At 42.6% G+C, this 26,250-nt stretch overlaps 1 protein-coding gene across 1 annotated transcript in view; it reads right to left on the bottom strand.

Moving 5' to 3' along the window:
* The window catches only part of LOC125903350 (protein kinase C epsilon type-like), a 117,298-nt gene that overhangs the window by 65,490 nt on the left and 25,558 nt on the right, over nt 1–26,250 (bottom strand). The window contains exon 2 of the mRNA XM_049600225.1: nt 10,637–10,700. Coding sequence (XP_049456182.1) covers nt 10,637–10,700 — 64 coding nt within the window. The remainder of the gene's footprint in view (nt 1–10,636; nt 10,701–26,250) is intronic.

The raw sequence follows: 26,250 nt of genomic DNA on the forward strand, positions 1-26,250 counted from the left end.
GCTCTACTTAACGGCCAGAAGATTTTTCTGTCAAAGCTTCCGTATATTCAGACTAGAGACCGTCTTGCGATGCGATCACTCCAGCCGTGACACAAGCCATCCATGACTCAAAGGCGAATGTGAACCACTGGCTTCTTGGCCTCCATCTCCACTACTTCCAACACCCTTGCTCTGACCACAAACATCTTTGTACTCGGCTGTCATTCTGATCTCAGCTACACACCTGTGAAGTTTCATGACTTCATCCTGCACTGTTGTGATGTTGTGGCGCTGACAAAATCAGGACAGACAAAGTACTCAGAGCAGCTTCTGTCAAAAGGTGTCACCTGGACCACATTTTTCCAATATGACACACACACACACACACACACACACACACAAGGTGAAAACAATACCAGCCATCGGGACGTTGTTGTGGCTGCAGGTAAACATGATTAATATTCTCCAAGCTGATAACAACAGAACCAGAATAACATCAAAATATTTCACCTGCTTTTAGCAACAGGCAGCAGCTTATCATCCAGTCCTGGTGACAACAGGGCTTTGTCTATGTGTGTGTGTGTGTGTGTGTGTGTGTGTGAAAGCTAATAGGTTGATTGCAGCTCTCAGGCCTGACAGTTCACCCGTGTTCTCTGCTATGCAAACACATTTAAGTAATGACTGCAATTTCATCCATGTTCTCTCTGTCTCTCTCTCTGACACACACACACACACACACACACACACACACACACACACACACAGAGATAAATATATTGTATGACACTGCAGACAGAAAACGGCAACAGATCGACACAGACAGAAACCTTATCTATGATTAAAGAACAAACGTACAGAGAGAAAAAGAAAAGTCTTTGTCTAAATGGCAGCTCTTTGTCACCCTGTACTGATCTCTCTCTTCCTGTCTGTCTCTTCCTGCCTGTCTGTCTCTCTGTCTCTCTCTCTGTGTTGATGATGTAACTGGTCCATTAGAGAACACTCCACTTTACTAATCAATTTATCAACCCTCTCTCCCCCTCTTTTCGACCTCCGGTTAACTCCCTCTCTGTCTTTCTCTTCTTCCATGCTGTCATGTCCCTCACACACGTAATCTGCTGTGCACACACTCACACTCTCTCAGCTCAGGTCTTTCAATGCAATAAGCTTTACTGGCTTGATATTACATATGTGTTTCCAAAGCACCACTGCAGATTCAGACAGTGAAATAAATTAACTGCAATTAAATTATTAAAGAAACAACTAACAACAATGTATTAACACAAAATCATACACATACATTTTAAAGAAAATAACTCGTGATCTGTGAGGAGATGAACTATGTGTTGTTGTGCTGGTTGTCTCTCAGGCTGTGGCACACACTGACATATCCTGCTGCATCTATGGTGCTGACACTATTGTCTCTACATAGATGTTGCATATCAGTCTGGTGAATCAAAATCTTTGAGTTCACACTGAGCAGCAGGAAATGTTGCTCTGTCTCCACCTGTGATCACTGAGTCTGTTCATAGCTAGTATGGGTGGAAATCGCCAGAGGAACCACGACATAACATTATCACGATATTGAGGTCACGATGCAATATTATTGCAATGTGCTGAGTGTTGCGATAAAATGCATTTCGATATATATATCACCATTCTTTCCAACTGCAAATTATTTTCCCAAAGGAGAACTTTGTCAACATCAGTTTAACCTCATACGATAAAGTTCTCATCTGACTTTTATCATTCACAGACTGACCAACACCGTCATAACCAGTGTTGGGTAAGGGTTACTTTAAAAATAATCAAAGTACGTTACAGTGTTACTTTTTAAAAAAGTAACCAGTTACTTTACTACATTACTCCCTGAGTAAAGTAACTCAGTTACTTTAAAAGTACTTCCAACGTTACTCCCTGAGAAAAGTAACTCAAGCACTTTTAAAGTACTTTTGAGTATTCTACATTTCCTATTGGGCAATGGACCACAGGGCGCTAAGCCTACATTTTTGTCTCCAAAATTAAAGTTATGGACCACTTGCCCTTCACTTTGACCAGTAGAAACACACAACGATCTGCTGCCGTAGACAACTGTATGACAACAACACCCCAGCATTTTAATATTTCCTCTAGGGATGTTACCACACAGAGTAAAAGGGGGAAATGATGGTGTGAAACAGGAGAGGCACTTTGTCAACCTGCTGAGTTAACGTTACTGTCATTAGCATCAAGCTAGCAAACAATGGTACATCCTCACGGTCGGACATAAAGTAATAACATTAACAAATAGCGGCGGGGCTTTTACTCACCACAACTGCAGAGGCTCCCAGCTTCATTTGAAACAGACTACATTATAGACGGTCCGTTATTTATTAATCCCTCTGTGTGTTTATATATTTACTTTTTATCTGCTCCGATGTCTTTGTAAAGTTAACATTTTGCACCGTCATTTCAAACTCAACACTTGTTTCAAATTAAAAGCCCCTTATAACCTCGGCTGAGAGAATCCCTCCATTTTCTAAATAGGCTTTTATTCTGAACCATTTGTCAGAACTTCCTGTGGAAGATACAGTAGCTTGATAGTTTACGTATGGCGCTTCAAATGTAGCTCCTGCCATCTGCTGACGCTTTTAGGTGACTACAACAACATGTCGGCTGGCACATGAACACACACAGTGACTCAAATAATATTAAAAGTAATAAAAATAGGACAAGAATAACCCGATGACATCACACATGCCGTGAAAGATGCCCGGGGATAATTGGTGAGTACCAGCGTGTAGCGTGTACCAGGCATAATGCAAGTCCTGAGTCTGAAATATGTCTGTCAGCGAGTCCTACTCCACCTATTTAGACTCCACCGTAGACAACGGCAGCATTTCTCCAACCACGTAGCGAGCCACAAGCTCTGTGGCTTCTTTCAGACTGATAGGTTTAACGTTATCTCCGTTATTAGAACCAAACGACAGCCGTTGCTGTTTTGGAGCTGAAGGACCAGCGTTCTAAAAGTAACGGAAGTAACTGATGTCTTGTTTGAAAATGTACTTAAGTATTTGATTACTCAAACAGCAAACTAACGCGTTAGGTTACTCGTTACTGCAAAAAGTAATCAAAGTACTCTATCTCTAACGTTATACCCAACTCTGGTCATAACACCTGTCAGAAATGCTGCATACACCTGACAGACTGAACTGTGGGCAGATTTAATATCCTCTGCAAGGCCAGAACTGCGCGAACAAAACTCTTCACATGCAGGTATCCTGCTAACCAATCTGGAAATCCATCGCTAAAAAAAATAAATAAATAAATAAATAAATTTTTCTTCCTTTACCTCTGGAGGCACAGTCTGGAGTTTTTTCGACTAATGGAAGTGCAGGGGCCTCACGCCCTTCACTTCTGGCGGTGCCCCCAGAGAATCGCCGTGTTGTTCACAAATACTTCCAGGTAGAAAACCAGCAGAGTTTAGCTATATATCACATTTTTCACGTCACTGTATCACCGTATAGACTAATCTGATGTTTGTTAAGTCTATAAACACAATGACTGAACAAACGTTACTATTTCTGTGTGCACGTTAACATGGTTATTGTAGATTAGCTGGGCTAACCGTTAGCTGTTAACGTTAGCTGTTAGCGGTGTCTATAATAACCATAGACTGTATAAAAATAAGGTAATAACTCAATAAATGGTCCATGAATAAAATATTTTTTTCCAGCAGATATCTTAGTTACAACATGATTGAGCTTGCAAAGCAGTTTTGTGTTGCTATGTGTGGTATTTATTCAGTTATGGGAAATCACGATGTCTAGAAAGCATCAGTGACTGCAGCTGACAGGAACAGCTAACAGCAGCAGCAAAGCTAACATCAGGACGTCATCTGTTAAAAGCCTCCCGTTGTCGGATACGACATGAAACTACTCCAGTTAGCTCAATCATGTTGTAACTAAGACATCCGCTGGAAAAAATATTTTTTTTCCATGTTGACGAGATGCCGTTTTGGGTGGAGCGGTCACTATGGACGCGGAGCTTGCTGTTTCTGTAGGTACACATTTCCTGGGGACACCTGCACGTCTCGACCACGCCCCCTCCATTGTGATTGGCTAAAGCGCAGCATCGTTCAAACTCAAAGCCCCCCCCCCCCCAAAGTCGTCTTTCACACAGGGTTGCCGACAGATTCTACAATGTAAATTGCAGAATCTGTCTTGAGAGATTACCTGCTAACTGAATCGCAACACAATACCCAATTCTTGTGCTGCATTTTGTAGGAGCTCTGACTTTGGTGTCCTACTCTAGTTGGGAGAACGTGAGACAGCAATCTCCTGTCCTTGAAGTCCAGGCGTCACAGGTTAACTCCACCCTTCCTGCTGCACTCAAAGATTCCTCAGCTTTATGCTACACTTCTCTGTAGAGCTTTGGTACGGCTGTATCGGTGAAAAAAATGTGGGGGCGGAGTCACATTCACCTTCATTTTTAATTATGGATGCAGATCATTGCTCATGAAGTAGGTGATGAGCTGTGTTATTTTCTCCGTTCTCTCAGAGTTGGATGGTAGTTTTGTCAAGCTAAGTGGGTCCAGTGTTGGTTGATTTTTCGGCGGAGTAGTTTTGGCATTAGCTTGGCCTTCAGCGGCTATTGCTATCTCTGGATGGTGGAGTGTGAGGTGAGCCCTCATGTTCGTAGAGTATTTTATTCTCATATGACACTGCTTGCAAATCTCATGTGTCATATCCAAGTCCTTCTTTCCTTCTGTGTTAAAACATCCAAAATAAGTCCAGACGTTTGATTTAAATGTCAGTGGAGCCTCTCTCTCTCTCACATACACACACACACAGATGCACAGATAAAAACGCACTCAGGTGAAACAGATATTGACAAAGTTGCAATATGTGTCAATACTCAGCAAACTGTGAAATGTTTAAAATCACAGAATCACAAAATCCCTGGTACCTGACTGTTGTGACTGACTCATGTTGGTGACGACACAACCTGAACTCCGCTGTCACAGGTTACTCTGTCAGAGACTGGCTGATTCTGGTGCAGGACCTGGAGCTGATTTCACTGTCGAAGCAGCAGCCAGGAGCATCCTCCTCCTCCTGTATGCATTCTCTCCATGTTCCTTGGAAGTGTGTGACAGGTGATCTCTCTGGGTCGATGTGTGTGTGTTTGTGTGCGCTTCCTTCACATTTCCACATCTGTCCAAGCTCTACAAATCTGACTCACACCATCGATGAGACACAGTGACACAGCTATTTTGTGTGTGTGTCATCACTGGATTTCACGCTACCATGTAGTAATATCAACAAACTACAATTCTGCTTTCTATTCCTACAACTATTTAAAAGAGTGCTTCCAAAATTTCTGAAAATATTTGAACTCTCTGAAAGGCAGCATGCAGAAGAGACAGACCAGGTGGTGCAGAGATGATATGCATCATGATTGTGTTTTCATGACACGCACACTCTTGTGGTTGTCTGAATGTCCGTCGCCACTGAGTGGAAAAAAAAGCTGTGGTGCATTGTTGCCTTTAAAAAGTGATTGTTTTTATAGATTGCAGTTGGTCCATCTGTTATCTTTACCCAAGATTTACCAAGTAGTTATAGTCGCCTGAACTCAACCTGATGTCAACCTTAAAGATGGCAGAACAGAAACACTTATATGAGTCGCCTTAGTAACAGACATATGGGTTGTTCCGGAAATACTGGAGGGACATTTAGGGTGTTTATGTTTTAATGAGGTCAGTCCCCAGTGCATCACACCAGTGCATGACTTAAACACTCCTCAACATGTTGGATCTGCAGTGACCATTAAGAGAGAAGATTACAGCTCGAGCCTCTCTCTCATCACGTCGTCTCACATTATGAATAATGAGGTGATCTCAGAGTTCAGAGTCAAACACTGAACCCTGTTTCATCATTAAACTTCAGCTGAAAAGCACTTAAAGCATGACACCACGTCTCAGATTGGAGCAATACACACAAACACACAGGAAACTCACAATGTCTACTTCCTGATGCGGTGGTTCTGATTACTCAATGACAGACTGACTCAAGACTTTACTTGCCCACAGTGTGACACACACCAACATGTTAAGAGAGAAGTCATTTAAACACATCGAGATAGCAGCAGTGTTAATGCAGTGTGTCAGAGTGTTGGAGCAGTATACTGTTTGTAAAGTGAATTTGGGGGTAACTGATTTGGGATGAGAGGCAGATGTAAAGATTGAGAAAGAGGAAGAGGCGGCAGTGACGTGTTACTCAACACACAAGGAGCTTTTATAAAGCTTTTACTGAACAACCACAGATACACTGTGCCGTATATATGTGAATGTAAAAACTGTATTCAGGATATGAAGATAACTTTACAGTATAAAACCATTTGTACATTTTCAATTTAATCTTTTTCTATTATTGGTTAGTCAGTGTTGGTTTTATGCCTGTTTTCCTATTTCCTCTCATAACACCTATTCTTTAAGAACCTATACTGCTTTCTTCACCATTAGCATGTCCACCTCCGAGGTGCTAACTGAGTCGGAGTAGCCACTAACTGCAGCTTCCAGCTCTGTAACGTGGCCTGCAGTAATCTACACTTTCATCTTTTTCGCATTGTACCCTGCAGCTCTTGCAGCTGTTCTGAGTGGGTTGTGGCAGTGTCTGTCATTTTATCATTATTTCTTCCCAAAGTGTGCTAATAGCTTGTAGAGCCACCTGTTGTCCACTAGCATTAGCTTCCTGGGCTTCGGCGGCACAGCCACCTTCGACTGTTTTGTCGGGCTTCAGTGGATCAGATGGGCACTGGTGTGGGGGCTTGTGCAGTGGAATTAAAGCAATAGTTAAAAGTTTAGCAAGTTAAGTTAAAATGTGACTTTACAAGGACTAAATTCACACACCACTAAATATGACAAAAAAAAAAAACACATGAAAAAAAATATCAGATCTACTCTATCCCCTCATTGCATTTCTAATGGCCTTACTGCAGGTAAACAAAAACAACCAATCAGGGCTGTGAGATCTAACACAGCTGTCAATCATGTCAATCACTAGGCTGCACTGATCAAATATCAATAAAATTATATTACTGCATTGCCTATTTCCACTAATAGTTTCATAAACATTTAGTGTACTGTTTAGCTGTAAAATGAGTGTGTGTTTTGTGTTGGTCCCCTTCGAAAACCAAATTCATCTCAAGGGGCTATCGGCTAATAAACTTTCATATATAATTGGCCGTAGGGTTGCAATGGTATAAGATTTTCACGGTACCATAACCGTCCCAGAAAATATAATACTGTTTCAAAGTGTCATGGTATTACAGAATTTATATTAATATCTGTCAGAATGATCCTTCATCCATCCATTTTCATCTGCTTATCCAGGGCCTGGTCACGGGGGCAGCAGGCCAAGCAAAGCACCCCAGACATGCCTCTCCCCAGCAACATTTTCCAGCTCCTCCTGGGGGACCCCAGGGTGTTCCCAGGCCAGACATATAATCCCTCCAGCGTGTTCTGGGTCTGCCCTGGGGCCTCCTACCAGTGGGACATGCCCAGAACACCTCCAGCAGGAGGCGCCCAGGAGGATCCTGATCAGATGCCCGAGCCATCTCAACTGACCCCTTTCAACACGAAGGAGCAGCGGCTCTACTCAGAGCTCCCTCCAGATGTCCGAGCTCCTCACCCTATCTCTAAGGCTGAGCCCAGACACCCCACGGAGGAAACTCATTTCCACTGCTTCTATCCGCGATCTCATTCTTTCGGTCACTACCCAGAGCTCATGACCATAGGTGAGGGCTGGGACGTAGATGGACCAGTAAATTAAAAGCTTTGCTTTCTGGCTCAGCTCCCTCTTCACCACAACGGACCTGCGCAGTGCCTGCATCACTGCAGAAGCTGCACCGACCCGCCGATCCATCTCACGCTCCATTCTACCCTCACTCGTGAACAAGACCCCAAGATACTTGAACTCCCTCGCTTGAGGCAGTAACTCTCCCCCAACCCGGAGAGGGCAAACCACTGGTTTCCGACAGAGGACCATGGCCTCAGACTTGGAGGTGCTGACTCTCATCCCAACTGCTTCACACTCTGCTGCTAAACGCTCCAGTGCATGCTGGAGGTCACGGTGTGATGGAGCCAACAGAACCACATCATCTGCGAAAAGCAGGGATGTAATTCTGAGGGCCCCAAACCGGACCCCTTCCTCCGCTCCCTCCAGCAGCCTTGCAGGGGTAAAGAGCTGGTCCACTGGTCCACGACCAGGATGGAATCCGCATTGCTCCTCCTGAATCTGAGGTTCGACAATCGGTCAAATGATCCTCAAAGGAATAAATATAGAAGGACTATTTTTGGTTGAACAAACATTCTATTAATATGACTGTAACTTGAAACCATTTTGTGTGTGTGTGTAAAAAAGTCTCCTCTTAGCAAATAACTAAAATAACAGTTAACTTTTATATCATGGTATACCTTAAAACCAGTATAACGCTGCAACCCTAATCAGCCTCCATGTTGAATACAGATAAACAGGAGTACCAAGCACCGGCCACAGGCCAAACCAACTTTCTCATGTAACAGCTAAACAGTACACTAACATATGTTTCTGAAAACATCTGAGGTGAGACAGTGCAGTAACAGAAACTTGATTCATATTTATTTGATCAGCGCTGTTGAGTTTGGCAGTTTGACCGAAGTAAACAGACTGACAGCTGCGTTAGAGATTCCTCGGCTCTGAGTGATTGTTGCTGCCTCGCCACAGTCTGATTCTAGCAAATGCCATGAGATGCAGTCGTAGGGAGGGAGGGACATGATTTATTTTCCTCTCTCAGACCATCTGTCTCGTAGTTCTTTTGGAATATAGTGACAGATTTAGCAAATAAGCAGCCCATTCTCATTCCAAAGTTGTCAACCAACTGATGTTGTAAGTGTATTTTGAGAAAAGACTGCATTAATCTAACAAGCAGAAACTGTACATTTCCTGTGATAAAGGAAGGGTGTATTTTGAAAAGACACAATACAGACACACCAAGGATAAATAGTGTGTCATATGTAGACGTGAAAATTCACGAACCAAACAGCCGTATTTGACAAGTTGGGAGTGAGGACGTATCAAAATATGACACAAAATTATTTTTCATTTAATGCAAATAAAGCACTAAGGGTTACAGAGAGGTGGGCTGCAGGAGTTTCTCTCTCCTTTTTCTGCCTCCTGTTTCCATAGAAATTGGGTTATTTCAAAGGTATTTTTTGTATTATTATTGCTGTTGTTGCATCTTTCCTTTCCCCTAAAGTTCCACTAAAATTACTTGATGAGAACATGATGCACAAATGACGTACAACACCACAGGCATGACTAATGTAGATCAGATTGTGGCTGATTAGCCAAGATATAACGCAATGACTTAAGAAAAACCACAAACTCATTAGAACTGCTTTACAATCCCGCCTCATGTGTTGGCATCACTTTCTTGTTGATATCTCTGTTAGCATCACACATCCTTGATCAAGCACATGATTTGTTGTCTTTCACCTCAAACATACGGGTTCACACTTGTGGTTTCCTGGTCAATAGATGACATCACTCCAGTCATTTGTGCAGCATCATTCTCGTTGGTTGTGATAAGATGTTACTCACTGACTACGCTGTAGAGAAGTTATACACATTTCATTGAGCGTGTCATACTGCAACCATGAGGAGCAACAGTGTTCAGGCGTCTCTGCGAGCCTGTTCAGACACGTAGAGTACACACTTACACAGCCATGAGAGGGCTCTTCATTCGATAGTGGGCCGACATGCCTTTTTAAGTGTAGTTACACATTTACTCCCTAGAGGCAAAACTGCTAACACAGATATGTCATTACATTTGGGCTCACGAGACTTAAACTGAGCAAACTAGAATTAGCTTGTGATTATAAGCCTCCGTGAATGCTTCTGGCCGCTGCAGTCGCTAATGCAGAGGCTTAAAAAAACATCAGTCCTCATTCAAAAGTATAAATCAAAATGACATTTTTAATATTTACAAAAACTCTCATCAAAATATTCTGAACCCAAACTGATGGTGCTGCTGATGCAAGGAACTAAAGCCAAAGCTGAACACTTGGTGAATACTGAAACTGTGATTTTTGTCTAATATAACTGGATGGTTTGTTTGTATTGCTTTTCAAAATTAAAGGCAATTTCAATTGTGATATTGGACTTTATAGATCAAATTGAAACTGAAATTGAATTTAAAATGAAAATAATTCCATTACTGTCAATACCAGTATATCGCGACAACCCCGAAATTCTCCAAGTTTCTGAAAGTTTTTATAAACGCTGCTGAATTAAAAACAACTTCTTGATAAGTGATCCTGGAAGTTGTGGGTTTTGTATTTCCCAATGTGGCAACACTGGTTTTCTGGAGATACCACTAAGAGGAACTCAGTAGGTACCATCAGCTGTGACGGACACGAGGGCAAAAACTAAATATCCTAAATCCTGCTGCTTCAGTCCTCGTCTACAGATAATCCAGATTATTAATTTGGACTGACGATTGTGTAACCTCTCTTTTGTGTCATTAAAAAGAGGGGAAAAAATTAAAGCAAAGAATAACAGATAAGAGCAGTGATTCTGTGTTGCATACATGTTTATCTGACCTTGGACGCCCTCAGCTGACCCTGACCTTTATGAGTTCTTACCTTCACTGGAAGATCCTGAAAGGTCAATAACAACATACACCTTCCCCTCTGGCTCCAGGTCAACCTGCAGACACACAGACGTTCAGGGAGGACAGAGGGAAGGTAAAGAGGGGTAAGAGGAAGAAAAAGAGAAAACGAGAGAAGGTTAGGATCACAAATAAATAAAGTAACCTGCTTTAATTAATGTTAACAGGTCTTTGTAGCTCTCTAATGTTCCAAGTGTGCGTGTAGTCGACCAAGCCGATCTCCAGAACAAATGTTGGCATTGTACGTATCTGCAAACCATGAATACGTTACACCTGTACATTTCATATGAATAATATCAACAGTTCTAAAGTGATGTGAATTTTAGAAGAAGCATTTTTTCTGGCGCTTAACGCTAACGCTTATTTCACTGTCATTAAATCTGCTAATTCATTTCTCCATTCGTCATTTTAGAAATTGGTAAAAACTGGCTCTCATTATCTTCTAAAGTCCAAGATAAGAGCATAAATTTGCTTGTTTTTGTGCAACAAACTGTCCCAAACCCAACGTTGTTCCATTCACTATCGCAAGGAACAAAAAACAGAAACGGCCGTTAAGACCACAACCCTGTCAATATGACTATTTTACGTCATTCTGAGTACATTTTCCAAAATATGCTACACGCTGACATTGTAAAGAAAAATTTCTCAGTCATCCACCCACTCGCCACTGCCACAAGCGCGCTGCCAGCCTGTGGGAAACTGTGTGATGCTCGTAACATCCTGTTCGGACGAAATCTCACAGTGTCACTTGCAACACGGCAGTAATGTGGTAACATGTAGAAGAAAGAGAGCTGGAGGCCTAGAGGTTGACACATATCCTGTCACACACCCACACGCCACACACACACACACACACACACACGCACACACACACATATACTGGAGTCAGAATGTGTTTAGGCCAGAGAGAAGCTCTGGGGAGTGAAGACAACTGCTGCTCTGCAATTTATTGAGTGTCTGCACTTGTGTGTGTGTGTGTGTGTGTGAGAGTGAGAAGAGCAAGTGGGTATTGGCCAGGGGGCTCACAGAGTTTCTACCGGCATCTTGCACCACCCACAGTGTCCATAATCCCCCCTTTGCACGTGTACACACACACACACACACACACACACACACACACGCACTGTACTAAGTGAAGACTTGGTGCGGTGAAGGCGAGCAGGCGTGGGTTCAGTAATGTATACAGTAGGAGATGGAAAGCAGAAAGAGAGACGGATGAGGGGGAGGGCAGAGAAAGTTTGTTGGCTCGTTCCAATATGAAAGTGCAGGGGGGGGGGTGAGGAGAGAAGGGGGAGCACCCCGCCTGATTACTTCTTCTTGTTGTTTGTTAACATGCTCTCTTCTCACAGCCAGTGTTTGCTTGTTCCAGGGACGGCACGTTTTCGGGGCGTAATGGATCTTGGTTATCAGGCGGGACAGAACACTGAGAGCATTTTGAGGTTTAAACAGGATAATTATTGTCATCTATCTGCATTTTCCTCAAGACGGAGCGGAAGGAAGGAAGTTGTTGTGGCAGATGGACAGATGAGGGTGGCAGAATATTAGCATGAATCTGGCAGACAAGGAATGAGCCGCTTTCTGCTGCCAGGACTTGATGTAGAAATATGACTTGAACACCATTGTAATTTGGGCTGTTCTTATGAGATGTAGAATTTAAAGAAAGGGACAGATTTGTGCTTTAGCGAGGGAAGAAAATGAACAATCATGTCTTTAAATAACTGTTTTTAGTGTCCAGTATGAAACAGGTCAGTCTGTTGAACATCTGAGTGCTCATGAGACCTCCACAAGGCAAGGCCGATGATGCATTCACATGCTCCTCTGGTGGTTCTTCTGACTTCGGGGTGTTCCCGATCTTTAGATTGTAATGTTGAAACAACACAAACGCTATGAAGAACATGTGTTGTATTTTATTGCTCAGAGCGTTTAAACAACATGTTTATAACAAAGAGCAAAGAAAACAGATCAGGTGAGCCATTTGATCAGGGACTCATTTTTCAGATTATTCCGACACCATTGTCACCTGGCGAATTTGAGCTGAAACAAAAAGGAAAATAAGAAACTGTTCCCATCCTCCTAAAGCTGTGATGATTTACTCAGTAAACCTCATTTCATCTGACGAGTGATGCTCAAAGTAACGCCACATTTTACTAACAGACCTGTGGTAAAGACGATTATGACGTCAACAAGAAAAGAAAACAGCCAACTGGCTGTGTGGACCCCAAACATCCTAAACACACACACACACACCACCTCCCTTCCTCTGAGGTCACAGCCCTCCATTCATCAGCCGCGTACTGAGCGTGCTCAGACTCACAGGTGCAGACGTCACTAAGTATAGAACCGGCGGAGGAAGGAAAAGGCCCTTCAGTGTGCGGCCCATGTGTCCATGTGATTGTTGCTGCTGTGTGTTAATCCTCATACACATGGCGGATGCGCCGCATTAGCTCTACGTCTCCTCCCTGTTTATCTGAGAGCTAACGGCTGTACGCACACGGAGGTCAGAGGTCACAGGGAGGCCACGCAGGAGCGATGGGCTCTTTATCAGTGGAGGAGGAAGGAAGGTGTGTGTAGATCCAGCAATGTAAAAACAGACGTACAGCACACTTTAGATCGTCTTTGGAACTGTGGGCTTGGTTAAACCGTCCATATCGTGATTAAAGAAGCTCACTGGGTGCACAGGCCAACAAAGATTTTTACTCTGCATGGTGGGGTGCAGAACATACACCGCTTCCCTATGTCTGTCTTCACAACCAATGTCTTCCAATAGCTGACATGTTGGGGCTGGCAGGGGGAGGGCTGCCTGCCTCTTGCCTGTGTGCCTTTGTGTGACAGTCTGTGTCCCCTCTCGAAACCTGGAGGTTTTTGCAGGTCCATGAATCTGTGGTAAACCCTGACACATGCACATTAGTGTCTCTTTCCCTGAACTCGAAAGGTCTTGACGTAAACTTTGGGATAAAATGAGACGACGTGCTATATAAAATAACATCTGGCTGTTCAATGTGTCCTGTTAACAGTTTTACATGTCTTGTACAACTGTTGTACTGCTGACGTACTGCAGTGAGCATGTTGTGGCTCCTAAGCGTTGCCAGGTATACAATAATTATCGTATTTGTACGATAATTTGGCCCTCTGTACGATGTACAATCAATAATCCCAAAAAGGGAAAAATGTACAATAATTTGACCACTTCATCAATGTGTGGTTGTTATCAGTATGCCAGAGGGTTTTTTTTTGTGAGCCCTGCTTAGTGTGAGATAGGTGACGTTTGTCTCTGAACAATGAGTATGATTGGCTGAATGGTCAGCTGTACCCACCCCACGAGGCGCTAGAACCCGTCAGGAAGTTGAGCGAGGATGAGATTCAAGACAGAAGAAGAAGAGGAAAAAGAGAAGCAAGGAAAATGGAAAAAAATTAAACCAAAAAAAGTAAACACTAGAGTGACTATATTTGCCTATAGCGCATCAGTAGGATTGTTATTTTGGTTATGACGGATGTACGATAATTTCCCTCCAAATACAATAATTTTGAGTCTCTGGTACGATAATCCTACATTTCCCACCTGGCAACGCTGGTGCTCCTGTGTCAGTCACTGATGGCGTCTTTGTGCTGCTCGTTCCAGCTCAAACCAGTTAATTTTCTGATATTCCTCTTTTCAACTGCTAAATGTCTGCTACATTTTCAAACACACACTTGTTCCACGCAAGAACTCATAGCTCTCTTCCTCTTTTAGCGACTTTCTCACTAATAACAGCTGTTATTTATATGCTACTAGCCTTGTTAGCTATGTTAGCTTAGCACTTAGCTTCTCTTTCTCCTGATCTCTCTTGCTTGGTGTGTCAGATGTTCAGCTATTCCTCTGCCTCCTTTAGCGAGAATGTAGTTTGTTTGCTGCGTTGGAGGGGAGACTTAGTGAATTGGGAGCGTGGCTACGCACCGTGGAAAATCACTCTGTAGCTGCTGTAAGTAGCCAGGTAGCCAGTGCGGAGCCACATAGAGAAGCCTTTGCCAGTGGTCCTCTGGCAACCCCTCTGTAGCCGGGAGTTTTGGGGAGTTTTTGCCTGGCTCACTGCACAAAAAACATCTCTCTTACGACACCTACTGCAGGATCATTTCAGTGGATTCACACTCTGTATCATCTTTAAACAACAAATACAGTTATTAAAAACAACAACAACAACAAGAGGCAGCCAGCCACACCCGAATTTTTTAGGACCACGGCATCCCAAACTGTATGATACTGTATGACCATATTTATCCCTGTCTGCATGTTAGACCTCACCAGGACATCCACAGTCATAATGTCACATAATAATAATGCTAACAGTGTGAACTCTGCATGTGGCTACTGCTGATGCATATGGACAGATTCTTTCTGGAGGTCCTGGACAGCTTCAAACATCACATGATCTTCATCATGCGGTAAACTGCAAGCACCAGTGTGTTCCTGTGTGCGTGCATAGTGTGTTTCATATTCAACTGGGAGTCAAAGTCAATTCAATTTGTTTACCTGTTTTGAGAACATCCTCAAACTGTATGCTAATTTACAGAGAACACACGCGCACACACGCGCACACACGCGCACACACACACACACACACACACTGAGTCAAATCAAATTATAGGCTTTAACTCAATAGAGCAGGGTTCCCTCCATCCGCCCTGATGCATCTGAAGCATGCTGTGTGTGTGCTGATCGCGTGGCTCTAAGACCATCAGTCATTCTGTTCAATACTGAAAGGCCATGATTATTAATCACAATTATATATTTATCTCTGTGGAAAAAACATGTAAATCAACAGTAAACTGGCTGTCACAATTAATATAACTAAAAGTAAACACTTTTAAATCAAATGAAGTAAACTATTCTTCACATGGAATCTGCGTCCTCAGAATCAGAGTCTTGTTTCGTGCCAAGTAGGTTTTCACATAGAAGGAATTTGCTTTGTATTTTTGGTGCACAGACAAGAAATGTATGATAAAAACATTTTAATTGACTACTAATTAAAAATATGTACAATTTACATGTTTAAAACGAAGAGAGAAAGGCAAGAATGTGCAGACGTTCAAAAAATTAAAAATACGCAGTTTCCATAGGTATTAGTCCAAAAAGATGTGCGTTTAAAGGCGTTTTTGGACTGGAGGACCTTTTTCCAAATTTTACGAACCCCCCATTTTTGTTGTGTCCACATTGTAAGAACTAGGAATGATCATAGTCCTTATAGAACACCATTTTGAGGGAGTTTACAGTGAGTTTCAGGTCCTATTTCAGAGTGGGCAATCAGACAAATGGGCCTAAAATGAAGTCCTAGCTTTACTGAGCATATATGCGACAGTGTGCAGTGTAACTTGTCAAAATGAAAGTGACATTACTATAGCAACTGCTAACCAGCAATTCGTCACTTCAGCATCACTTCAGCGTTCCTATCAGCAAAAAAGATACTCCTCAGAGGTCCGCTCTCTCGGGGAGTCAACAAAAAGCTTTGGTCCAAAACACGTAATGTTGAGGCATAGAGAGGTTTGAATCTGTTACTAAATGTAGTGTCTATATGAGGGGGCAATGAAATATGAAACTAATTTGTCATAAACAAAAATGCCACTGCAGCATGTAACCGACAGAACAGCTAAAGCTGATTTTTTGCCAACACTGTTGTGAGCATTAACTTGTGCAGTGGTGTATCTGTGTCGTTCTAAAATTAAACCTCTAAAACACTATCTTGCGTTGGGGTTTCTGTGCCACCTTGTTGAGTTTCTGTGATTCATAACACACCTAAAACACGCAATAAACATGGATTAATAGTGACAACATTAAACACAAGTCTGAAATTCTGCTTCATAATAAGATTCACAGACAGAACACCTGTCTTTTCCTGGACGTTTCCCCTACAGATAAAACATGCTAATGTTATTAGCATAAGACTATGGTGTTTAACTTAAGCATAAATTAGCCAAATGGCTAGCAGAGCTGTCCTCTACTTTTACAAAGCTGGGAATAACAACATTTAACCAAGTTATAAAATTTGTCTTGAAGTAGACATGTTTTCCCCACATATACAACATGCTAACAACGCTAGCATAGCTCTATGACATTTTAAATTTTAGAAATTAGCCTAGTGGCTAGCAGGGTTTTCCTCTGCTCATATGAAGCTAGGGACAGCAACATTTAACAAAGGCAACATTAGAAAATTCAGCTCCTTTAGAGCTCACAAGATTCACCCATAAAACGTATGTCTTGTTAGCATGTTTTCCCCACATAAAAAACATCCTAACATTACTAGCATAGGTTGATTACATTTTACACTGCATAAATTAGCCTACTTGCTAGCAGAGGTTAGCCTACTCTTACTAGCCCACGAACAACAACAACAACAACAACAACGTTAAACAAAGGTAGGCTTATAAAATTCAGCTCCGTTATAACTCACAAGGTTCACCAACAAAACTATTATCTTACAGAGTGTGCCAGGGCTGACGTCAAAACCCTGAAGTTTAGCATCGTGCTGGTTCCCAGAAGAGAAAGTGAATGTGATTTTTGCATTGCGTTTTGGATTCTGTCAGAAAATAAGCTCTGTGGCTAACACAAGTTTTTGATACTTACAGGTTTTGTTCAGCGAGATAATCTTCACATATGAACACCTTTCATACCGCATTTGAAGCTTAAATGCGATCGCCAGAAGTAAAAAGCTAATGTTAGGCTTTAACGGACTACATGACTACTCCACGGTCGCATGACTCTTGACGTCACCGCCACTAAGCTTTCAACTGATTTCGGCTGCTTTATTTTGAAAACATTGTATAATGGGGAAATCGGACTGTTTAAGCTAAATAAGAAGCTGTAATGGCGGACTGCCAGCACTCTCGTCTGTTCGGGGGTGATGACGTTTGTTGTTAGCAACTGCCTTTTTTACAACACTTAAAAGCTTCAAAATTCATAAGTAGGGTATTTACTGATGTGTTTTATGTCGTAGAACAAAACCTGAAACTCGCTTAAGCTTTTGTTAACCACAGACCTTATTTGAGGCATTTTACCAAAAATCCCATTCAAAAAACTTACTGACTTTTAGACGAGAGAACCGGAAGTGCTAAAAGCGCTAATGGAGTTCCGGGTTTACTGGCACACTGTATACTAGACAAGTTTTCCCCACATGCTAACATTACTAGCAAAGGTCTACGATATTTTACATTGCATATATTAGCCTAGGCTAATAATTCTGGCTACCAGAGTAATTTTCAACAAACCAATGCTTCTACCCAAGGAAATACTTTTCAGTTTACAAAAATAAACAGGAAGTCCGCGTCGCTGCGACGTGTAGTTACTAGGGTTGCAGCCATATACCACTTTCAAGGTAAGAGTTGACGCTTATCAAACTGTGTACATTTCCTTATCTATGGTATTTTAAAAAATGCAACTGGACGTTAAATCTTCTCTTTATTTAAGTTATTTTCAAAGGGGAGATTTTGTCAAACATACTTCCGTTAACAAAATGGTTTCAAGTTTTAATTATAGTAATAAAATGTTTGTTCAACTAACAATAACCCTTCTGTTTCCATTCCTTTAAAACTTCTGTAATACCATGATACCTTGAACCTGCAATATTTTCTGAGACTGTTATGGTACCGTGAAAATCTCATACTGTTGCAACCCCAATCCTGCTCTCCACTTAGGTGAACAGAGAGTGCTTGATTTACTGTAATTAACCAGAGACTCAGGAGGGGCTTGAAATGCAAAACCAAACCCTGTCAATTCGGTTTAACTGACAAGAAGCCAAACTGTGATTATGTCTAGTAACCTGTACTGTAGGTTTAACTGTGCAGCCTTACTGTGTGCGTGTGGTGACAGCTCCTTGCCTAAAAATAAAGGTCCTTCTGCAAGTGAGACCTGTCCACACCTGCCAGCTCTGTCACACACACAGTGGCACACACACACACAGACACGGTGGCACACACTGTACACAAACATACCCGTGGACTGTTAAGGTTGAAGTGAAAGCACATGACTTTGTTGAACTCTTGGCTCAGATTCATTCTAGGCACACAACACACACACACACACACACACACACACACACACACACACTCACTTCTTCTCATCTGACATAAACAACACCGGGGTTAATAGAAAGATTGTCGATCTAAGAAACACATGAGCTTTTTCCCTTACAAACGTTTCTATCCATACCGGCATCAAACATCCAGCACTGCAGCAGATACAGCACGACATCACCAGGGACATAAAATCCCTCTGAAAACCAGTTCAAACAGCTCTGCTTCTTTCAAACCATCTGGACATTTTCCAGTGAAAAATGTGTAAAAACCAAAATCATTGATATGCAGCGTGTCCTGCATGGTGTGTTTGGCTACTCACTGAAACAACAGAGGTGTCAGAACGCGCTCTCCTGAGAGCCAGGAGAGCGCTCTGTCAAAACCCCTCATCCATCCAGCCTCACTGCTTGTTTTCTAAAAGCAAAAGAGGATGAGGAGGACGATGTTTTATGTGTGTTTCTGCAGTTTGGGCCCCTCCGTGTGGACACAGACGCTTTAAGAACTCTGTAAAATGATAATTTGACCCATGAACAGAAATGCAGCAGCAGTCGCATGGACGCAGTCGAGAAAAAAACACATCGCAGAGAGAGAAAAATCACAGTGAGAGACCCACAGAGACAAAGAGAGGGAGAGAGAGCGAACAGGGAGGACATTGTGTTTTATCTGTCCTCAGTGACAGAGAGCACACGGCCTCTGTGGAGTGACACACTGCAGACCCTTCACAGACACACACACAGCTGTTTGAACGGCTATACTTGTGAGGAACCTCGTTGAAGTAGTGCTTCATGAGCAACCTTACTAACAACCACTCTTTCTAGGGCTTCAAATTTCTTTAGCTAGCTCTCATGTTATCTGACTTTCAATAAAGATACAAAAATGTACAACAACTTTGTCTGCGTAATTTTTCAATCGAGCTCTTAAAACGCTCTTATATCCCATGTATTTGGACAGGCTGCAATCATGTGACCGATGCACTGAAGGCAGTAAACAAGGAAGCAATCCTGAGTGGTTGTAAGGAGGAAGGTTGGGCTGGTCAATGGGTCACAAAAACAGACTATCGCCTGTGTGTTCAGATCCATGTGAACTCCGAGTCATTTTAAGGTACACCCCCCACCATGTTTCTTTTCCTAAACCTAACCTCCGTAACTTTATGTTAATTACTTAACTGTACGTTAAGAACGTAATGTCATTTGTGAGGTGCACATTTTCTGTAGGATATCATACGAACTGTTCTAGAGAATATGTTGCTCAGCACAGTCACTAATAGAAAATGTTGGCATTGTACATTTCTGCAAACTACAAATAGGTTACAGTTCCACATTTTATACATATCAACATTTCTAAAGTGACGTAGTATATGAGCTGACTTTGTCATCAGGAGGAGACGGGGATGGTAGATGGTGTAACAGCTAGGCCAGACGCCTGCCAAGCTGCCGACCACTGTTTGAGACCAACACACAATAAATGTTTATTTCTTTAGCGGGTCATCGCTGTTTCCAGCTGCTTTTGAGGCACTAAACATGGATGTGTTGTAGCGACTAGTTGCTGTTTTTCCAGCAGATTTTTAGGCACAAAAAGCAGTAGAGAGACATCGCTTCTTTATTCTACCACAAACGTGGTATCCTAACCATAACCAAATGGTTTTGTGTCTAAACTTAATCACACCATAACCACAGTGGTATTGAAACTTAGTTTCAATGTATCTGCTCCATGATAATTAAAATGTAAAAAAATAATATAAAGCATCTGTGGTTTGCAGAAATGTTCAACGCCAGCATTTTTCTGGGGGTTGGGTTGAGTCCCTAGTTATTTTCTAAAGCTTGGTAAAGGTCGTCCACAGCAACAGACGACAGTTTTTACAGGCTAAGTAGCATGTACCTCAGGCCTCAGGCCCTCGGGCTCTTCCTCAGACTAACTTCTATGAGTCAGAAGAAGACCCTGAAGGCTCAAAACGTCACCTCTATAATAAATGGCATTTTGACGAGACCTTTACTTGGTGTGTAGATCGTATATCTGTTTTCTTTTTTTTTACCAGTATTTTTGATCCAGCACCCAACTGAACATTTTTTGGGGATGTGCGTGCTGCAGAATTTTTTATTAAGTAGCATGTGCTGGCCATTACCAAATCAAAGTCAAATCACTATCACTATGCAAAATTTTATATTTCCCGTGATTATAATCCATTTAATCATACTTCCAAATGCATTTTAGCCAAAAAATGTCCTCCAATGAAATAACTGCAAGGTTTCAAATCATGACTGAAAAATACAACTTACATCAAATATTGCTCAAAGTGTAGTGCCTTACTCTAGGCAATTATGCAACTTTGAAACATTCAGACCAAAGCAAGTGAACTCTAGGTCTGAAAGTACCCTGAGACACAAGATTTTCATTGACAACGGGTGCAGACACACACACACACACACACACACACACACACACACACACACACACACACACACACACACACACACACACATATTGAAGTACTGGAGAATAACTTTGTACAGCTGGACTCACGCCTGCTGCTAATGCACTGATTTACTTCAAACAGACCAGAGCAGCCCTGAACACACACACACACACACACACACACACACACACTTACACAGCGCCTCATGTCGGCAGCCACTCATGCCTGTCCTCCTGTTTAGCCGTGTCTGTCTATGCCTAATTTGTCCCTGTTGAATAAATGATGGTGCAGCATGAACAGGCCAGCTATGGTGACACACACATACACACACACACAAACACGCACACACACACACACACACACAGTGTCTCTGCCTCATACGAACTACTAAGACCTCAGCTGAAGGGGTGGGGGGAAAATCGATACAGCATAGTATCACGATATTTTTGTGTTGCAATACTGTATTGTCAGACAGTGCTTAGTATCAGTTTTATTCATGATATAATATGACAAATACAAATTAAGCTTTAGGTTGCCTTCTAGTATAATATAATCAATTGCTTTTTCAGTCCACTATTTACAGTCTGCAGCGACAAAAAATGGCTGCAATGAGATAGTCTCGCTCACCAGACCTTTCTCAAGAAAAGAAAGGTCTGCCTGGGCCGACTCTCACTTTAAGATTGGAGAAAAAAACGCCCCGGCTGCTTGTATTTCTTTCAACTAATCACAATCGTTCTGGGCGGTGCCACAGCAACGGTGCGATTGCAAAAATATTGCCGGGGGGAAACAGGTTTTGGTTTAACACGCCCACAAAAATATCGCCTACAGGACGCGAACCATGGCAGAAAAATGGCTACATCCCCGCAAGATCAAACACCGCAAAAGTTAGTAAAGGACGTGTTGAAAACGGTTGAAAACTGCTACACAACCGGAGGTGGTAGGGCGGGACTTCAGTGGGTGGCTCGTTCCACCCAATGAGAGGCTGATCTATGCAGCAAACTTCCGCCCACTCAGTCTAGCAGTGAGATGAACAGACTGGAAACTTTATCTTGTTGGATACAACAGACGTTGACACAGTTACCAATGTTGACAATATCTGACAATGATATTCACTGCATCACACATTCAGCAACATCATTGAATTTAAGAACAACAAATAAGGATAAACAAGGCTTATTGTTTTCATTAATATTGATTTTGTCAGTTTAAACACGTTTTACCCCCATTTTCTCTTTCTCTGCCTCCTGCAGCCAGATGAAACTGCTCGCCCAGTTCACAGTCACCTCATCTTGTAGAAGGCAAAGAGAGAAATGGATTTGTGCACATGGATGCTTTTCTCTCTGTGCTGCAGAGCTACCAGTTATCAGCTCGACCCACTCACCGCTGGTACAGAGACAGACAAGAGGAAGAGCTGCTGCAGGGATATTTTGAAACATGGGTTCACACATTTCCCAAACAGAAACCCCAGCAAACAACCCACCACCACACAAAAATAGTCCTACGTAAATGCCTCTGAGGCCAGTATGTGTGTGTGTATATTATGTGAGTTCAAACACGCATCTGTGTGAAGAGTGGCAGTTAGTGTTTCCTTGTGGTTTCACACAGATGGAGATAGAGATCATTGCCTACATTGCATGCGCCTGTGCATTAACCTCTAACTGACTCATGGCGGGGTTGATGACACCTATGGGGGAGGAGGAGGAGGAGGAGGAGGAGGAGGAGGAGGACACAGGGGAGAGGGAGGGTGTGGAAAGAGGGAGAATCCAGGGTGAGGATAGTCAAGATATCGGTGTAGAGATCTGAGGCCAGATGCATAAAATCTGTGCTCACAGAGACAGAAACATGCAGTTCAGAAAGCTGTGCTTACACAAGGTTGTGTTACAAAATCTCTAGCATTTTGGCGTTGGGTGTAAGTGCCTGATTTCTAGACTTGTATAGTATCACCGTATTATGGTACACAAAGATATTTAGAAATCAAGACACTATGATTTTCACAGACACATAAATTTTTATATCAAACTCACACAGTGATGCTGTACACACCACCACCAGAGGCCAGTCTCTACTAGTGGAACCACAAGCTGAGTGGACAAACATGGCAACTGCCAGTGGTGGGGATAATGTTACAGGACTGTAAGCAGCCGGCTGGCAATGGCAGAGAGAGGCCGCGAGGAAAAACAAAAGCTGCTCCTCGAAGGTCTGAGATTCGATTCGTCAGTCAGAAAACCCTCAAACTTTTGCATCACGTTGCCCCTGTAAGTTTGAACGCTAAAATATTTTGTGTTGACTCATGTCATATGCATGTGAAATTGCTGAATAATCTTCTGCCGGTACATCCTCGTTATCATACGTCCCCGGAGGATCTCAATGTTGACTGGCTACCATGGCACAAATTGGTCGCTGAAGTTCAGATTTTTCAGCTCTTGTGAACAAGCGTATGATACATAATTGTGCTACTTGCGTCATTTGCAGCACTTAATTTGCATATTTTGAGTAATTTGCTTCGTGTCCATCGAGTCCATCGCACTGCCCGGCATGAATTCGCATCTAATCGTGTCTTTATATTGACTTTACATGTAATTGCACTAATTGTTTTATCCGTGCCCGGTGTGAACACAGAGTAAGACTGTAAGTCAGTGTGCTTTGCAGTGTACTTCTGGGGACATTTTGGTGCCTGTATTTTGCTGCAGATGAGTGCTCTTGACTTTCACGCTACTCTTTGGAACATACGGCTGTGGACACGATGCAAAAGAGGAGAAACTCTGCAAAAAAAAAAAAAGCTCTGAGATATCATTATCTTCTCTCTTCTGTTTCCTACCTGTCTGAACTCCTTCATATCTACAAACCCTCCCATACTCTCGGGGTTAGGTTCTCTTCTGCAACCCAACTCACACCTCCAGCGGACAGCTGGACTACAATGGGTTCGAGAGCCTTCAGCCATTCTACCCTCCGTCTCTGGAACTCTCTACCCCATGACTTTTGCAATATTGACTCCCTTTCATCTTTTAAAACCTTTTGAAAACACACCTGTTCAAGCTGACATATTTGGTCTGACTTAAAGGGAATTTTCGGTTTGTTGCCCGTTCACTTATGTTTTAACAAGTCTGTATCTAGGCTAACAGCTAACATGCTAACTATTATTTTTATGTCACTAGTCACTTGAAACAAATTGAGGACGATAGGAGACAGGTTGAAATTAACCGAAATTTCCCTTTAATGTGTCTTGTAATGTATCCTTGAGTGCTCTGAAAGACGCCTATAAATAAAATGCATTACTATTATTATTACTATATGGAAGGATACATAAGGCGAACACATTCTAGCTGCACTCTGCATGTTGGGAATGGGGTTCACATTTCTTCAAGCATCCAGCCCCATTATTAGCAATGTGTGTGGGAAGCAAATGACAAAAATAGCGAATATCAAACCTTTCAAAGTGACCCTTTAACTTCACGACCTGCTGAATGGAGAATACTGTCGATATCACCTGAGCAGGAAAAGAGACACCTGCACTCTATACATTCATCTCCTCTGTAATATTCTCATTATACTCATCTTTATTGCTCTCACTCTCAGCATGAGTGGAGGAGAGTGGAAGAGACCGCCCACACACCCATCTGCTTCTACTACAGTATGTCCAGTCACACACACACACACACACACACCCACACACACACACACACACGTATATGCACCAACCCACACACACAGAAACTCACGTATACGATCACTTAAAGCAATACAAGATGCATTAGTGTAACATTTACACCATAACATGGCTTTCCTCTTCTATTTAAAAGTATCATAAACACACACCCCTGTGTATGTACATACAAGTGTGTATACATAAAACACACACACACACCAGCCTACAGTATGGCCTGTTCTTGGTCGTATGCCAGTTCTCTTGTACATTATGCCCGGGTTTTCTTACACACACACACACACACACACACACACACACACACACACACACACACACACACACACACACACACACACATCCAATAGTGTATCATGTTGTCCTTCCTCCTGCAGCAGCTCAAAACATACCTGAAGCATTAGTCGAACATTAGCTCTTCTTAAAGATTTATACTGAGGCTGTTTGCTCTTTATGAACAGCAGGCAGCCCTGTACCGACAGCCTTGAACACACCACGTGACACACATCCTAACTGAACTGCTGCATTTACAAATTGACTAAAGCTGATTAAATGGTAAATGGACTGCATTTATACAGTGCTTTTCTAGTCTTAGCAACCATTAAAAAGTGCTTTACACCACAGGCGCCAATCACCCCATTCACCCACACAATCGTACACTGGTGGCCGCGGCTGCCATATCATACTACCATCCTCATGAGACAATCATTTACACGCACAGAAAATACTTATGTTCAAATGTTAGTCAGGCCTGGCGACGTGTGTTTCTGTTAGCAGGAGTCTCGCCAACTGCGTTATGACCTGTGTGTGCACACCACAAGATTTCTCCACCGAGCCCTCGCCGACAGAGCCCCAGATAACGCGGTGACATCACCAAACTTGGAGACGACACATGGTAAAGGCATGGATATTCTTCCCAGTGTTGAATCAGATCTGCCTCCAGGGCCTGGGTCCAAACACAACACACTCCCCGTGATCCTGTGGACGCCGCCATTGTTGTTGTTGCTTGCCGGCTTGTCAGTGTTGCCAGATCTTGGGAGAGAAACAAGCAACCAGGGCTATGGAAACAAGCCCAAAAGAAGCGACTATCATGCGTTTAAATAACTTATTAGACAGACATCTAGAGAGAAAGACGATGTTTAGAGAGCAAGGCCAAATAAGTAACTCCACTTTAGAAACAAGCCCAAAAAAATACAACCTGACTACCAATATTTGTAAGCGACTTTACAAAAAACAAGCCCAAAGTCGCAGCTAATAAGGAGACCTGGCAACCCTGCGGCTTGTCCTCACATTTCTTCCGTCCTCCTGCGTGCTCACAGGGGACGTATCCCGCCTCTCATTGGCTGATGCTCTTTGTCAGTCATGTCAGACTTCTCCAGTTTTCTAGCATGCCAGATATCCAGTCCCAGTCACAGACAAGGGGGCGACTTGCTCGTAGGCTTGTTCACACATGAGGACTCGGCTTAAAGTGCAG

Source organism: Epinephelus fuscoguttatus, linkage group LG16, assembly GCF_011397635.1.
Source record: "Epinephelus fuscoguttatus linkage group LG16, E.fuscoguttatus.final_Chr_v1".
NCBI classification, from domain to species: Eukaryota; Metazoa; Chordata; class Actinopteri; order Perciformes; family Serranidae; genus Epinephelus; species Epinephelus fuscoguttatus.